Source organism: Loxodonta africana, chromosome 10 (genome assembly GCF_030014295.1).
Source record: "Loxodonta africana isolate mLoxAfr1 chromosome 10, mLoxAfr1.hap2, whole genome shotgun sequence".
Lineage (NCBI taxonomy): Eukaryota > Metazoa > Chordata > Mammalia > Proboscidea > Elephantidae > Loxodonta > Loxodonta africana.
The window spans coordinates 79,291,190-79,302,512 of record NC_087351.1 but is presented as its reverse complement, the minus strand read 5'-3'; the positions used below and the strand labels follow the sequence as shown (position 1 = coordinate 79,302,512).

Sequence of the window (11,323 nt, the reverse complement as noted above, 5' to 3'; positions counted from 1 at the left end):
GGTGAGGTGAAATAATATTTCCCTCTTGTAGATGAGGAAACTCAGGCCTTGACAGGTCAGATAGCACAGCTGGAGCTCGAGCCACGCCTGTCTTGACTTCAGAGCCTTGGTTCTTAAGCACTACATGCTGCCTCCAGGAAGCCTTTATCACTTGGAAGGTGGGAGTAGGGGGCCAGGTTAGTGCTTTTTCATTTAGGTAGACTTTCTTTTTTTAATTGACAGTTGAATAATCTTCACATGTACAGATCAGTGACATTAATTGCATTCATCATGTTCTCAACATTTACTTTCACTGAGCCAAAAAGTACCCTAGTTTTCTCCTGTAGCTTCTTAAAGTTCTGGTATTTATCTGCTTTGGTTAAAATACCTACAAAAGTGAAGATGGTTTTATGGCTTAGCATATTGTTAAATCAGAAGGAAAGAGTGGAGGTGCTCTGGTAGGTGGGGGAAGGAAACACAGCAGCAGTAGGAACAGACAGCTGGGCTGGGGTTGTAAGTGTGTGTGTGCTTGTGGAAGTGTTTGCTGGTATCTGGTTTGCCTCTGTTGGGTAGTAAAGAAGAGAGAAAGAATGGAGAAATGAAGTCCATGCCAGCAACCCACATCTTACCCTCAGTGTCCTCAAATCCCTTGCTGCGTATAAGCTAAATAAGCCTGAATATCATTTACCTTCTTCCCCAGAAAACTTCCAAATTTACAGCCTTGTCTGTCCATCCTTTTTTTTTAAAAAAAAAACAATTGTGGAAACAGGATCTACATCTTTGTAAACAGGGGGAACTCCCACAGCGTAGCCTGAAATTATTGAATAATAATTTAATAGGTATTTTGTGTTCTACTTAAAGGTTCTAATAGTCTTGCTTCCACAAAGGCCTTTTTTGAGGGCGGGATGGTTGCAAAAACTTGAAAAGGATGGTAGATGTGTGGAGGCCTTGAATGGCAGAGGATATGCACACAGCAAGACACAGCTACTCAGTGGATTTTTTTATTTGAAATATAATTTTATTTTTACAACACAGTGTGCAGTATGACATCTCAAGAGTGCAGATACAGGATAGGAATACAAAGGGGATTAACAACAGGTCTCAGGTTACCTTTATTAAGGCTAAGTCCCTGGTTTATATTTTCCACACACATTCACAAAATTACATTCAATTTATTCCTTAGCAGTACTTATTCCTCAGGCCAAGAGAAAAGGAAAAAAAAATCCAGATATTAGATTTTCATAGAAAGCAAATCTGGATTAGTCTAAATACTATTCCTTCTGTTTGTTCTGACTTATGAAATTTTAGTAAAGGAACTTATTTTCTTATTTGGATTTTCCGTGTACATTTCATTAGCTGTTGGTATCACTTCTATAGTAAGTAGTTAAGATGAATACCTTCCCCACACTGGGGTCTTAAATCAGAACCACAGAGGGACAGGAAATGGAATTTGGCCAGAATGGTTAGACAGCTAGGCTTAGCCAAAAACAAACAAAAATAAATCTGCCATTCGGTCGATTTCTAACTCATGGTGACCCTGTGCGCATCAGAGTAGAACTGTGCTCCACAGGGTTACAAGGCGTATAGCAAGGTTTTTTTTCCCCATTCTTCTGAGGATGTCAGCAACAACTCACTTCTCACTTTGTTTAGGGACCGTTTTGATAATCAGCACATCCGTCTCACTTAGATTGAGAAAAGTTCTGGGCGTAAACATTTCTCTGTTGTCACTGCTGATGAGGAAAGAGAACTACAGGACATCAGTGACCCTCAAAATATCTCACCACCTTGAAGACTTCCAAAAAGTATACCATGGTGTGTGCCTGTGTGCTGGATCTGATGGGTAAAGCCCCAGTGCGGTCCACTCGTCCGCAGGTTAGCTCAGACCAGCACGACAGCCACTCACTCACACTACCTAAAATCTCAGTCTAACTTAGGCAAACTGAAAGCATTGTAGATCTTAGGGTTAAAATTAGTTGTCGGTTTTGATAAGCAGATCGCAAAACTCCACTGTCTACCATAGACTACCCTTCATTCCTGAGGAGAAAGTAAACTGTGGAAAACTGAAAAGATTAAGTGCTAAGTATATTCCTTGGTTTTCAATACCGAAAATCAGTGTGACCTTTGCATTTTGCTGTCATAAGGTGGGGTGTTTCAGATTTGAAGAGACAGTATATATGGCATTCGTTCCTTCTGTCCAGGAATGTTACTTTCTTCCTAAGAAACATCTTCACAATTTTCCACATAAGACACACTCCCCAGGGAATGCAGAGGCCATGCATATTTGTACAGGAAAAAGCAACACATAAAAACTGTCTACGTTTGTTCAAATAAAATCTATGTGGAGGAGAAAAATCAAATATATACACAACACTGAGACAAAATTACTCATTAAAAACAACTTTTATGTTAAATTAAGTTACAAGTCAGTATTATTCCAGTGTTTAGCTTTGGGAACAGGAAATGCCATAGCTAAAGTCTTCATAAAAAGAAAATCAAGACGTTCACATTTGAGGTTTTTGGTCACACATCACACTGTCCCTAAAAGCTTGAAAAGGATACAAGTTAACTTCTCATGCCAATTATAGAAATTGCATTTTAAAGCTACAGCTAGAGAGACAATACAAAAATAAAACGAGCTTAATTTAAACATTTCTTTTACGATTTAGCAAGCTGTGGCATTCTGATCATAAAGAGGCAGAACTTCTTAGGATAAAAACCTGTGTGTAAAAGATTTTTTCCCAATGTTCTTTTCCTAAAATGTTCAAATAACTTTCAGGTCTTCTTTTCCTTCTGATCTCAAAGTCAACTGTTCATAGTATTTTCCTAGAATATATATATATATTATACTCCAATGCTAAACGAGTGTAATCAATGATCATTTGTCAATCTATGAGATATCAGTATACAGTACAGCAGCTAGCTTCATCAACAGAATTCCAGTTTATTACCTACATACAGCACAGCCACAGGACTATCCTGTGCTCATACATAAAAATGCCAAAGCTGTCAAAGTGTTACATTCTCTGTTGTATATAACAAACTATTTCCATCATGAGGAAGAAATTTAACAGTTGATAGAATGTTCACCACTCATGCAATGTAACTTACGCATTCTGCTGTACTATGCAGATCGAAGAAAGGAAGTGAGGTTATCAAATTAGTTGAGACCATGTAAGAAAAACAGCTCAAAAATCATTACATTTTTTAAAAGATGAGCATATGTTGTATAACTTTCACTAGACCACAGTCTGCTGAGTATGCAGAAGTCTGATCCACAAAGTTTGAGCTTAAAAAGCTAGTGCTGTTAACAATGTTTTTAGAATTAAAAGACATACAAATGGATTCTAGCCTAACAGAGTAGCTCCAGACCAAAGTGGCACCATTTTGGTTTTTCTTCATTTTTCAGGAAAAGTATTTCTGATGACTAAACCAATCTCCTAAGCAAATACTGTCTCTTGCCCAGTGCATAGAAGCACAGTCCTAAAAAGTTCCCATGAAGCATTTAAATGTTAAATAACACCAATATTTACAACTATGTGAGGCATGGACTGATGTGAACACACACACACACACACACGTTTTTCCTGGAAATATGACTAGGCAGAGAAGATTTAGGTAGGTGAAAAAAGAAAAAGTTTTCATATGGATAAAATGAAACTGCTCTACTGAAAGCTTTCATTTATGAGGCAAGAGGTAAAGCCATTTGTAGAGAATAAAGAATGCTGTACACAAATTGATCAGGGGACTTTCTTCTCACTAATGTAAGAGATCTACAGCTTATTCTGCCTGCCACCTTATACTCAGGAGAGTCTCACTGAAATATGGGGGCTATCCTCGTATTGGCACTTTCCCAGATCAAGTCTAGTCATGCCACAGAATGGACGTTTCCTTCACTTCAGCCAAGTGGATGGCACCCACTGAGGTTCAGTATCAAGTTTGTTAATTAACCTAAGCAACTCCTGATAGGCTTTATCAAGATCTGAATTCACAATTGCTGTGTCAAAGTAGTGGCCATTGTTCTGCTCCATCTCTCTAGTCTTCTCAATGATTTCTCTCAGCTCTTCAGGCTGCAAAGAGAAGATAAAAACAGGTAATCTCATTCCTTAACAAGATATAGGATGAGTCAGAGAGGGGTGAAGAACAATAAGGAATGAATTGCTTTCCTTTTCTCTTTCAAAAGAGTCAACCTTTAGTGGCTCAGCTGAAGCTGAACATCCTTTCAGGAGCTCTGCCCCAGCCCCACTGTGGCCACAGTAATTTCTTTTGCTCCAGTGTCTACTGAACTCCAATTACGAGTCATTTGGGACTCAACATATTCAGTTTTATACTGCTATTTAGGTTTTCCTATATTTCTGTCTTAGTCCACTGAGATGACTGTAAGCTTCAAGAGCTCAGACTGTTACTTTGAATTCCCTATACACACTTTGGAAACATTTTAAGGCATCATAATTTTTCTTAAAATTAACATCTTATGTAACACAGAGCGGACCTTTCTGGTTTGCAACCAGGGTGGCAGGCTCCAAAGCCCTAACTACTCTTGGCTCACATGAAGAACACCCGTCCTTTATATCACTTGCAGAGTTAGGCAGGGTAAACATTATGGGAACAAAAACTAATCATTAGGATGGGTTACCTATTTCTCTGAGAATATTGCTGGTCAGCCCAAGATTTAATAACTTTTTTTTTGAGAAGTGCTCATCTTAGTATTTTAAATTACTTCTGTTTCAATACATGAAAAAGGTATTCACAACACAAAAAAGTATCCTAACAGTTCTGGAAACTACATACCATTTAAAAATACTGGGTAAAGGAAAGGGTGTTTCACATTGACAAGCAGGTGGCAAGGCTATGTGGAAAACTTATCCAGAACCCTCTGATTATCAGGCCCACGTGTTTAAGAGAAACTACCCTAAAATCACCCCTGTAAGTGAGAGAGCTAATTAAACTCAAGCCCAAGTGTGCGACATCACACATCAATACTGTATTGGAACCACAATATAAAAGAACTTAAAGCATTTAACTGCTTGAACTTCTGAGACAGGAGGGAAACGTTACAAATAGGGCAGCACCGGCTTGTCCTGAGGCAGTGCCTTGTGTCACTCCCTAATTTTCATTCTGGAATGTTGTACATCTGGCTATGATACAGAGGGACTTTTGTTCCCAGCAGGGATTCTACTTCGCCATTGTAACTGAACACACAGTGACATTTTAGTTAAGACTGATGTCCACTCAAAGCTTGAGATTACTGACAGAACATTCTAGGACTCAGAATAGAATCTAAACTTTGTGATGCTAGAACTGAAATGTAAATACTAAGCTCCATATCTTACATAGATGCACATGAATATTCAAATTTAAAGAATTATTCTTTCTTTTGCCAAAGATGGCTTACATAAGCTATTGGGTACTCTGTTTTAATTTCATCTTATTTTTAAAATTACAACCAGAGACTAAGATGAAAACAAAATGTTTTTTGTTTAAAATTTTTTGGACTGAGAAAATATGCCAGTGGCAAAACTGACAATAAATACTCAAGTTAACCACTCTCAATCCCTCATGCAAGTAGAGCAGAGTTAGAGACTCAGCAAATTTAGATAACTGATTAAGTTTTTACATCCAATGAGTAACACCATCAGTTTCCTAGCTAGCACAATTTCATAGAGTCAAATTGAGGGTTTGTTTTTAGCTCGGTAACAATTCTACTGTGTGAGTAGTAAGGCACTACTGGAAATATCAAAAGATAAAAATATAAGAGGAATAAAAAAAAGTCAGGTACACCACCCTCTACTATAGAATACACATTTCTTTCAGGTGCACATGTGTCATGGATTGAATTATGTCCCCCACCCCTCACCCCCAACCAAAATGTGTGTATCAATTTGGCTGGGCCATGATTCCTGGTATCCTGTGATTTTCCTTTATGTCGAAAACCCTGCCTCTATGATGTTAATGGAAACCCTGGTGGTGTAGTGGTTAAGTGCTAAGGCTGTGTACCAAAGGGTCGGCAGTTCAAATCCGCCAGGCACTCCTTGGAAACTCTCTGGGGCGGTCCTACCCTGTCCTATAGGGTCACTATGAGTCGGACTGGGTTTGGTTTTGGCTTTTATGATGTTAATGAGGGAGGATGGGAGGCAGTTGTGTTAGTTAGGCAGGACTCAATCTACAAGACTGAGATATAAAAGAATCAGACAGGCAGGGACTTCATACCACCAAGAAAACAGCACCAGAAGCAGAATGTATTCTTTGGACCTGGCGTCCCTGTGCCTGAGAAGCTCCTCCACCAGGGAAGACTGAGGACAAGGACCTTCCTCCAGAGTCCACAGAGAAAGAAAGTCTTCCCCCTGGAGCCGACGCCCTGAATTTGGACGTTTAGCCTACTTTACTGTGAGGAAATAAATTTCTCTTTGTTAAAGCCATCCACTTGTGGTATTGCTGTTACAGCAGCACTAGATAACTAAGACAAGATGGAATGTTGAACAAGATAGATGTTGTGCCATAAAATAAGAATTGACAAATTTCAAAAGATTAGTATCTTACAGACCATGTTCTCTGACTGTATTATAAATCAGTAAGGTATTTTTTAAAAATCACAAATGGGTGGAAATTAATATATGTCTAAATAACGCATGGGTTTAAAAAAAAAAAGACAAGGGAAATTAGAAAATATTTCTAAGGAATGATAATGACATATGTAACAGAAAGAATGTGTAGGATGCAACTGAAGAGCTGCTTAGAGAGAAATGTATAGTTTCAAATGCCTGTATTAGAAAAGAAGGTTTAAAAACCAATTATTTAAGTTTTTACCTCAGAAACTAGAGCAAGAAGTGCAAATTAAAGCCAAACTAAGTACAAGAAAAGAATAAAGGAAGTCAATTAAATAGAAAAGTGACAGACAATAAAGAAAATTAACAAAGGCAAAGTCATCCAACTTAGTTTTTTTCCCCCGAGTAGTTTGGTTATTCCTGTTTGATTTCCATATAAATTTTAAAATCATCTTCTCAATTTCTACAGAAAAAACCCAGTAGAAAAGTCTAAAAAAACAAAAAACCAAACCCGTTGCCATCGAGTCGATTCCGATTCGTATCTACCCTATAGGACAGATTAGAACTGCCTCATAGCGTTTCCAAGGAGCACCTGATGGATTCAAACTAACGACCTTGTACGCCACCAGGGTTTCCACAGTAAAGCCTACTGGGATTTATTTATTTATTTTGGTAATAGCTTTATTGATTACTGAAAGAATATTCCTAAACCATACAGTTCACCCTTTTAAAGTGTACAGGTCAGCAGTTTCTAGTGTAGTCACAGAGTTGTACAACTATCACCACAATCAATTTTAGAACATTTCATCAGCCCAGAAAGAAACCCTCTACCCTTTTTCATTCACACCCTTCTATCCCCACCCCCAGCTTCACTCCTAGGCAACTGCTACATAATTTGTCTCTCTGAATGTACCTGTTCTGGACATTTCATGTAAATGGAATCACAGAATATGTGGCCTTTAGTGGCTGGCTTCTTTCACTTAGCATAGTATTTTCAAGATTCATCCATGTTGTAGCATGTTATCAGTACTTCATTCATTTCTATTGCCTGTTTTTCAAGACTTACAGTAATCAAGACAGTGTGATTTGGCATAAATAAAGACATAAAGATAAATGGAAAGGAACAGTCTAGAAATAGCCCACACATATTTGGTCAGGCTATTTTTGACAAAGGTAGCAAGGTAATTCAGTGAAGGAAAAGACAGCCTTTTCAACAAACAGTGCTAAAGCAACCGGATAGCCACATGCATCGCACTGAAGGAAGGGGCACTGAGATGGATCACAGACCTAAACATAAAAGCTAAATCTAGAAAGCTTTTAGAAGAAATGTAGGATTAAATCTCTGCAGTCTTGGAGGAGGCAGATTTTTCTAGGCAGACACAAAAATTACTAACCATAAGAAAAAAAATGCTAAACTGAGCTTTATTAAAAACTTCTGATTTTCAAAAGAACATAAAATTTCAATGGGAAAAAGGAAAAGAAAAGCAAGAGCATTCAAGCTTAGCTCCCTGCAGATGTGGATAATCTGTAGAGAAAAGAGGGTAATCCATGAGAACCTGTTGAGGACTCTGGGTGTCACATAATGCCCTGGGAAATGCCACAGACTCATGTGAAGAAAATCAAGTCCATGAGAGCCAAAATATGACCTTGAGTATATCCCACCTGAATTTAGAGACCATCTCAAGAATAGATTTGAGGCACTGAACACTAGTGACCGAAGGGCAGACAAGTTGTAGGATGACAGGAAAGAAAGCAAAGACCAAGATGGATGTCAGAGGAGACTCTCAAACTTGCTCACGAACGTTGAGCAGCTAAAGCAAGAGGAAGAAATGATGAAGTAAAGAACTGAACGGAAGATTTCAAAGGGCAGCTCGAGAAAACAAAGTATTATAGTAACATGTGCAAAGAGCTGGAGATAGAAAACCAAAGGGGAAGAACACGCTTGGCATTTCTCAAGCTGAAGGAACTGAAGAAAAAATTCAAGCCTCGAGTTGCAATAGTGAAGGATTCTATGGGGAAAATATTAAACAATGCAGGAAGCATTAAAGAAGATGGCAGGAACACAGAGAGTCATTACACCAAAAACGAATCAGTTGATGTTCAACCATTTGTTCAAGAGGTGGCATATGATCAGGAACCGATGATGCTGAAGGAAGAAGTCCAAGCTGCTCTGAAGGCATTGGCAAAAAACAAGGCTCTAGGAATTGACAGAATATCAATTGAGATGTTTCAACAAACAGATGCAGGGCTGGAGGTGCTCACTCGTCTATGCCAAGAAATACGGAAGACAGCTTCCTGCCCAACTGACTGGAAGAGATCCATATTTATGCCTATTGCCAAGTAAGGTGATCCAACCGAATGAGGAAATTATAGAACAATATCATTAATATCACACACAAGCAAAATTTTGCTGAAGATCATTCAAAAACAGCTGCAGCAGTATATTGACAGGGAACTGCCAGAAATTCAGGCTGGTTTCAGAAGAGGACGTGGAACCAGGGATATCATTGCTGATGTCAAATGGATCCTGGCTGAAAGCAGAGAATACCAGAAAAATGTTTACCTGTGTTTTATTGACTATGCAAAGGTATTCAACTGTGTGGATCATAACAAATTATGGATAACATTGCAAAGAATGGGAATTCCAGAACACTTAATTTTGCTCATGAGGAACCTTTACATAGATCAAGAGGCAGTTGCCTGGACAGAACAAGGGGATACTGATTGGTTTAAAGTCAGGAAAGGTGTGCGTCAGGGTTGGATCCTTTCACCATACCTATTCAATCTGTATGCTGAGCAAATAATCCGAGGAGCTGGACTATATGAAGAAGAACGGGGCATCAGGATTATTGGAAGACTCATTAACAACCTGTGTTATGCAGATGACACAACCCTGATGGCTGAAAAGTGAAGAGGACTTGAAGCACTTACTAATGAGGATCAAAGACCACAGCCTTCGGTATGGATTGCACCTCAATATAAAGAAAACAAAAATCCTCACAACTGGACCAATGAGCAACATCATGATAAATGGAGAAAAGACTGAAGTTGTCAAGGATTTCATTTTACTTGGATCCACAATCAACACCCATGGAAGCACAAGTCAGGAAATCAAACAACCTGTTGCATTGGGTAAATCGGCTGCAAAAGACTTCTTCAAAGGTTTAAAAAGCAAAGATGTCACCTTGAAGACTAAGGTGTGCCTGACCCAAGCCATGGTATTTTCAATCACATTATATGCATGTGAAAGCTGGACAATGAATAAGGAAGACAGAAGAACTGACGCCTTTGAATTGTGGTGTTGGCAAAGAATATTGAATATACCATGGACTGCCAGAAGAACAAATAAATTTGTCTTGGAAGTAGTACAACCAGAATGCTCCTTAGAAGCAAGGATGGTGAGACTGCATCTTACATACTTTGGACATGTTGTCAGGAGGGATCAGTCCCTGGAGAAGGACATCATGCTTGGCAGAGTACAGGGTCAGCGAAAAAGAGGAAGACCCTCAACGAGGTGGATTGACAGTGGCTGCAACAATAAGCTCAAGCATAACGATTGTAAGGATGGTGCAGGACAGGGTAGTGTTACGTTCTGTTGAGCACAGGGTTGCTATGAGTCGGAGCCGACTCGACGGCACCTAACAACAACAACATAACAACTTTACCTTTGGATTCTTGCCCTCTTTGGCCAGCAATGCCCGAAGTCTTTCTTGTGAAGGGGGTGCAATGAAGATAATGTATGGTTTCAAGTCTGAATTCCGGAGGGTCTTCAGTGACTGGAAAAAAAAAGGTATATGGATTTTTAAAATTATTTCCATCCATTATCTATTTCCCAATTATGTACTTGGAATACTACAATGTCTTTTTTTAAATACTGCCTATGACTATTTTCCAAATATCTTCAAATAACAAAAAATATACAATACTTTAAGATCATATCATTCAGTATAAGAATGTACTGTATGTGTATTATTCTATAAAATGTTAGTGCTTGCACTTTTATGTAATGAAATATAAATGAATGACACTGCAGGAAGATAACAATGTTATGCTAAAATACCCTGATAACAAGATCACAGATTTTAACACCCATATTAAAAATCTATTTCGGAGGAGTTAGAAATGAGGCAGTCACCTTACTATGTACCAGGTACTACATGTAAGCAGAATCAGAAAGAAAAACTGCATACCATGCATGCAAAAGAAAATTCCAGAAAAGCACATTTAAGAAAAAGTGGACACTGTAGCAATGAATGTAGGTGAAGTGCACAAAGCTTGATCAAGGTAAACAATGTCATTAAAAAGTGCATAAGGGGAAAGGATGTCTTTGGTAAAGGATATGACAAATAAAATTCCGCAATAACACCAACAACACACCAAAAAATATGTGTGTGGTTACACAAATATGTATCTAGGCATATGAATATATGAATATGAATACATGAGTACATATGTGTACAGACAGAAGTATCTATAGGCATATATACATACAAGTATGTGTGTGCATGGATACATATCCATATCAATAAACCACATACGGGACACAGGTACAGACACTTCTTAGACATAACCAAACAATTCGCAAGATTGGTTTTTGGGGTTTGAAGATTTAGTGACCATAGTCTCGTGGGACGACTTAGGTAAATGGCATAATATAGTTTATGAAGTATAGGTTCAACATCCCAGTGTGGTGAGTAGTGTCTGAGGTCTTAAAAGCTTGCGAGTGGCCATCTAAGGTATAATTATTGGTCTCTACTCAAATGGAACAAAAGAGAAAGAAGAAAACCAAAGACTCAGAGAAG

At 38.5% G+C, this 11,323-nt stretch overlaps 1 protein-coding gene across 3 annotated transcripts in view; it reads right to left on the bottom strand.

Annotated features, from left to right (window-relative positions):
• Nucleotides 1-975: 975 nt before the first annotated feature.
• Nucleotides 976-11,323, bottom strand: part of PALS1 (protein associated with LIN7 1, MAGUK p55 family member) — a 104,815-nt gene continuing 94,467 nt past the window's right edge. For all 3 annotated transcript variants that reach the window (XM_023546265.2, XM_003408719.4, XM_010588697.3), the window contains exons 14-15: nt 10,187-10,297; nt 976-4,046 (exon numbers count right to left, since the gene is read on the bottom strand). In XM_023546265.2, the coding sequence (XP_023402033.1) occupies nt 3,870-4,046; nt 10,187-10,297 (288 nt within the window). In that variant the 3' untranslated portion in view covers nt 976-3,869. The remainder of the gene's footprint in view (nt 4,047-10,186; nt 10,298-11,323) is intronic.